General features: G+C 37.7%; 1 protein-coding gene across 4 annotated transcripts in view; it reads right to left on the bottom strand.

The window, feature by feature from the left end:
• The window catches only part of LOC106868159 (E3 ubiquitin-protein ligase MYLIP), a 96,131-nt gene that overhangs the window by 12,403 nt on the left and 78,077 nt on the right, over positions 1 to 5,651 (bottom strand). For all 4 annotated transcript variants that reach the window (XM_014913300.2, XM_014913299.2, XM_052967327.1 and 1 more), the window contains exon 4: positions 2,779 to 2,969. In XM_014913300.2, coding sequence (XP_014768786.1) covers positions 2,779 to 2,969 — 191 coding nt within the window. The remainder of the gene's footprint in view (positions 1 to 2,778; positions 2,970 to 5,651) is intronic.

Consider the following 5,651-nt stretch of genomic DNA (forward strand, 5'->3'; position numbering starts at 1 on the left):
ATATACATATATATATATATATACAGAGAGAGAGAGAGAGAGAGAGAGAGAGATATGTGTATTTACATATATTATTGCACACAAATGCATACATACACAGACTTTTTCACTTAGTCACAAAAGATTATACTAATCCTGCTGACAGATATAGATGTGTTAAGATCATTCATTCATCCAACCATAATATTGTTATCATCATCTTAGCATCCATTTTTTTCACGCTGGCATAGTTTAGACAAAGTTTATTGAGGCAGATTTTCTATCGCTGGATGTACTTCCTGTCACCAACCCTCACCTGTTTCCAAGCAGGGCAATATTTTTCCCTGGCCAGACATGTTCTCACAGAATATTAGAAATGAATGACACTGCCTGTATGACAGCAACAATAATTTACAACAATCATATTATGTCAAGAATAAAGAGATACAAACACATTATTTGAGTGGGTGTATAAACAGGTGCATGTGTGTGCATATATATGTATATAAACATCTCTATATATATATATATATCATCATCATCATTTAATGTCCACCTTCCATGCTGGCATAGGTTAAACAGTTTGACAGGAGCTGGCCTGGCAGGAGCCTGCACCAGACTTCTGTCTCTTTTGGTAGAGTTTTTACGGCTGGGTGCCCTTCCTAACACCAACCACCCAGCAGAGTGGAGTGAGTGAGTGCTTTTTACATGGCACAAGCACAGGTGATGTCAGTTTTGACAAGGTTTTTACACCTGGATACCCTTCTAAATGCCAACCACTCTACAGTGTGGACTGAATGCTGTCACCAAGTAACTTGGAAGACAAAGATCTTTTGAGGGGGAGGGGGCATTGGAGGAGGTGATCTTGTGTGAGATGATGAAAGGTTATAATGAGAAAGAGAGACAGAAACAGGTGTCTTGCTGTAAGAGTGAGAGAGATCAGGAATGAGGACAGAAACAGGTATGCTGCTGTAATGGGGATACATGGTTACCCAACCTGAAGGAAGAGCAAGAGAAAGAAAAAGAGAATGGCAGACAGTAAAAGTGCAGGAGAGAGATGGGGGTAGAGTGCCAGGCATACTCACAAGGGACAGGGATCAGAATATAAATGGGGTGGTTGAGGAAAAGAAGAGAGAGATATAGATGATGGCAAGTGCCAGGGCATACCCTAGAGGTATGGAGGTAATGATATCAGTGGCAGGACATTGACAAAGAAGTGGAGGAGGAGAATGCAGTAAGTGGTGAAAACCTGGATATATATAGAGGGGGTGGGGGCTACCAGATAGCAATGATACAGTGAACAGGGCCATGAGAACAGGATTGGAGAGTTAGAGGTAAGCATAGTGCATGAAAGAGATGTAAGGAAGAGATGTTGTTTGGTTTGTTGGGGTAAGGTACTTGAAATGTTTTCTTGTTACCTGTGGGTGGAATACAAATGCTTGTGGAATACACAGCCCTTCTAGAACTCAGTTTCGCTGACGTGGGTGGGTCTTCTCAAGAACCTCATATTGCCAGACATCTCAGCCCAAATACGATCAACGGAGCAGCTTGCTCATGAAATTAACATGCAAGTGGTTGAGCACTCCACAGACATGTGTATCCTTAATGTAGTTCTCAGGGAGATTCAGCATGACACTGAGTGTAACAAGGCTGGCCCTTTGAAATACAGGTTCTACTTATTATCTTTTATCTTTTCCTTGTTTCAGTCATTAGACTGAGGCCATGTTTGGGCACTGCCATGAAGGGTTTAATTGAACAAACTGACCCCAATATTTATTTTTCTCTAAGCCTGGTATTTATTCTATCAGTCTCTTTCTGATAAACTGTTAAGTAATGGGGATGTAAACAAAACAACACCAGTTGTCAAGTAGTGGTAAGGAACAGATACAATGACACACACATTCCATCTACCAAATCTACTCATAAAGTTTTGGTAAGCCTGGGGCTATAGTAGAAGACAACTGCCCAAGGTTCCATGCAGTGGAACTGAACCTGGAATCATGTGATTGGGAAACAAGCTTCTCATTCAGACAGCCATGCCTACACACACACACACACACACACACACACACACACACACACACACACACACACACACACACACACACACCAAGAGTATATAATATATGCCAGAATAATAATGAATATAATCTCATCTATTTTTGATGATGAATGAATGTTTGATTGATTGATCAACAGAACAACCTAGTTTCCTTGCATTTGTTTTACAACAAACTCATTGTAATATGTAATATGGTGTGGCTGTATATACCACAGACACTTGTACCCTTAACATAATCCTCAAACAGAATCAATGTGACACAACATACGACTAGACTGACCCTTTGAATAGAAAGGAAAGGGAACAGGGCACAGAAAGTGTTTCCACACCATTTATTTGCTAAATTAAACTCACAAGGCAATCAATACTATGGTAGAAGACATTTGTCCAAAGTGCTATGTAAAGGATAGTTCTTGGATTCTCATGATTGCATGACCAAACTAAGACCAAGCACCATCACTTGCTTACATATGATGGGGTGCTGAAAAGTCCCTGGCTTTGGGTAAAAGAAAATACAGGAGAATCAGTTATGATTTTATCCAACATATTCCCCTCTCAGATTCACACACTTATTGCAGTGGTCCTTCAGTTTTCCTAAGCCCTGTAAAAGAACTTCAAAGGTTGGGCCTCCAACCAGTCCTTTCATGATACCCTTAAAGCTAGGAACTTTTCAGCACCCCTCATATATACAAAAACATATAAGAATACAACACTTTACAAGCAAAAAAAGTAGTTACCTGGTTGTGTTTTGCAACAAGGAATGGGGAGGTACAAAAAATTTGACCTTTAGAAGAAGCCGGTATGGTGGCTGTCTGTTGAGTTGTTGGTTTAAGCGGTTGCGCATATTCAACCATAGCTGTTCTCCTTTATTTCCTTCATACTGAAGACCAAAATAATCAACCTCTAAAATACCAAGTTGCTGGCAAACCTGCAAACAAGAAGAGTGATAGACATATAAGAATAACAGTGTTTAGAGATAATACAAAAGTAATCATTTAAGATGAAAAAGAGAAGAAAAGTAACCAAACATAAGAGAAATATTGAAAAATTTTGAGAGACACTGTAACTTAACTGAAAAATCATGAGTGTAATAATGAAATCTGAAGAATATAAGCACCATTTCACATTTGATTTTTCATACTGGTATGAGCTAGATAGGTCTGTTGCAGTCCTTTACCATCTGACACACACAAAGACAACACTAAAAATCTCTTATTTTGTATGACATGATTTTTGTAGTTGGGTTCCTTTCATATCACCAATTGCTTTACAAAACGTATCTTATCAAGAGTAATATTTTAGAACAGTGGTTCTCAACCATTTTAGCCTATGGACTCCTTTGAGTCTTACTTTACTGGACCTTGTGTGGAGATCCAGGATATGTGTATCTGGTGGTTAGAGTGTTGGGCTCATGATCATAAGATTGTGGTTGCAATTCCTGGACTGAGCAAGGAGTAGTATTCTTGAGCAAAGCACTTCATTTCATGCTGCTCCAGTCCACTCAGCTGGCAAAAATGAGTAATCCTGTCCAGCTGGGGAATATATAAGCCATGAAACCAGGAAACTAGTCCTTATGAGTCAGTATGGCTTGAGAATGTAACTTTACTACTGGGCTTCGATAGCCATTTGATGTATATAAAAAAAAAAGTCCTGCAGTATTTTTATAATTGAATATTATTAGGAACTGTTTATATAAAAAAATATTTTGTGTATTGAAGAAGTATAAGCAATTTATAGCACATAAATTTTAACAGCAAAATCTTGGAACAGAAGGAACAGGCATTGGTAAATTTTTCTTGTAATATTTGGATAACTGATCCTGTAGTTCACCAATGATTTCTGTCATTGGCAAAATGTGTGTTGTGAGGTGTGTTGAAGGGCTGGTAACAGTGGCAGAAAAATGTCAAAGGAATATTAAAATATTTGAATCAAAACATGTTACTGGTGCTTACATTAAAGTAAAAGGTAAAGTTCATCAAGGTGAGTTTGAACTCAAAATATAAAAAGAACAAAACAATGTCCTAGCTATTATCTTCAAAATGAACTGAACTAGATTTTAAACTTTTTCACATGTATTTATCTTAACAGCTGTTCAAATATGAAGTGAATTACTTTGATCTACATAAAACTATTCACACTAGATATTATCATTACTGAAAAACCTGATCTATCAATATAACATGACCCACCCCGCCCACCTTTGTCTCCACACTCACTATAGCTACCCACATGTACTTCTGGCCTCCATTTCTGCCACTAGTCATTTCCAGTCCTCTCCCTTTCACTCTCATACTCTATGCACCAACTATTTACAGATTTATGACACTGCTGCTCTCCTGTGCTGCTACTTGTCACACACTCCTTCCTGAGCCACTTGTATTTCTTGCTCCTCCCTGCTCCATACAGATATATATATATATATATATATATATCAGGTCATCCCATAAGTTCTCTCCGAATTTTGAATAAAGAAAACAAATGATCAAATGTTATATTTAATTGAAATTTAATCATCAATGTACTTTCCCTGATTATCTATGATTTCCTTCCATCTATTTACAAGCTTTTTAATCCCATCAATGTAAAACTCTTTTGGTTTCAAAGCGAAGAACTCTGAAATGTCAGTTTCGACCGCCTCCTGGCTTGTGAAAGTTATGTCCCCCAAATGATTCTGTAAACTATGAAACAAATGGTAGTCTGAAGGAGCAAGGTCGGGAGAATAAGGTGGATGAGGAATGTTTTCCTAACCAAGCTCTTCAATCTTCTGTGATGTGATCTTTGCAGTGTGGAGTCATGCATTGTCCTGATGAAACATCACTCCTTTTCGATTTACTAAAGCGGGTCTTTTTTTCTTCAAAGCTTGGTTCAAATGCTCTAATTGCTGACAGTAGACTTCAGCATTGATTGTTGAATTAGGTGGTAACAATTCAAAGTGAATTACTCCAATGCAATCACACCAGATAGAGAGAAGAAACTTTTTCCCAAGAAGTTCCATTCTCGGTTGTGGTTGAGCTTTTTCCCCTTTTACCAAGCCACTGTTTACGACGTCTAAAATTTCGATAAAAGATTCATTTATCGTTACCAGTTACAAGTCAATCCCAAAAGAGTGAAATGAGCAGATATCAACTCAGGATTTGCAGTTGTTTTCGGAAAATTCATGAAGCACCCATTTTCCAAGTTTAGGAAACTTTCCAAGTTGTTGAAGATAACGATGAACAGTTGTATGGTTTAAAGTAAGCTTTATTGCCAATTCTTCAACTGATAATGCAAGATTTTCTTCAAGTAACGCCCCAAGGAGCTTATCATCAAACTCAACTGGACGTCCTGTTCGATCTACATCTTCAAGGCTGAAATCTCCACTTCTGAATTTTGCAAACCATCTTCTGCAAGTTTTTTCATTCAAGCATTCTTTCCCATAAAGTGAGTGTATGTTTCGAGTCCCTTCGGCTGCAGAGTTTCCTTTTTTGTACTCATAAAGCATTATGTGCCTCAAATGCTCTTTGGATACAAGTTTTAATCAAAGAAATTTTAATCCTATTATCATGTAAAATAATATTTAATTAGTTTAAATGTACGCAAATGCATAAAAATAATTTTAAATTCCATTAGA

Source organism: Octopus bimaculoides, chromosome 4, assembly GCF_001194135.2.
Source record: "Octopus bimaculoides isolate UCB-OBI-ISO-001 chromosome 4, ASM119413v2, whole genome shotgun sequence".
Taxonomy (NCBI): Eukaryota; Metazoa; Mollusca; class Cephalopoda; order Octopoda; family Octopodidae; genus Octopus; species Octopus bimaculoides.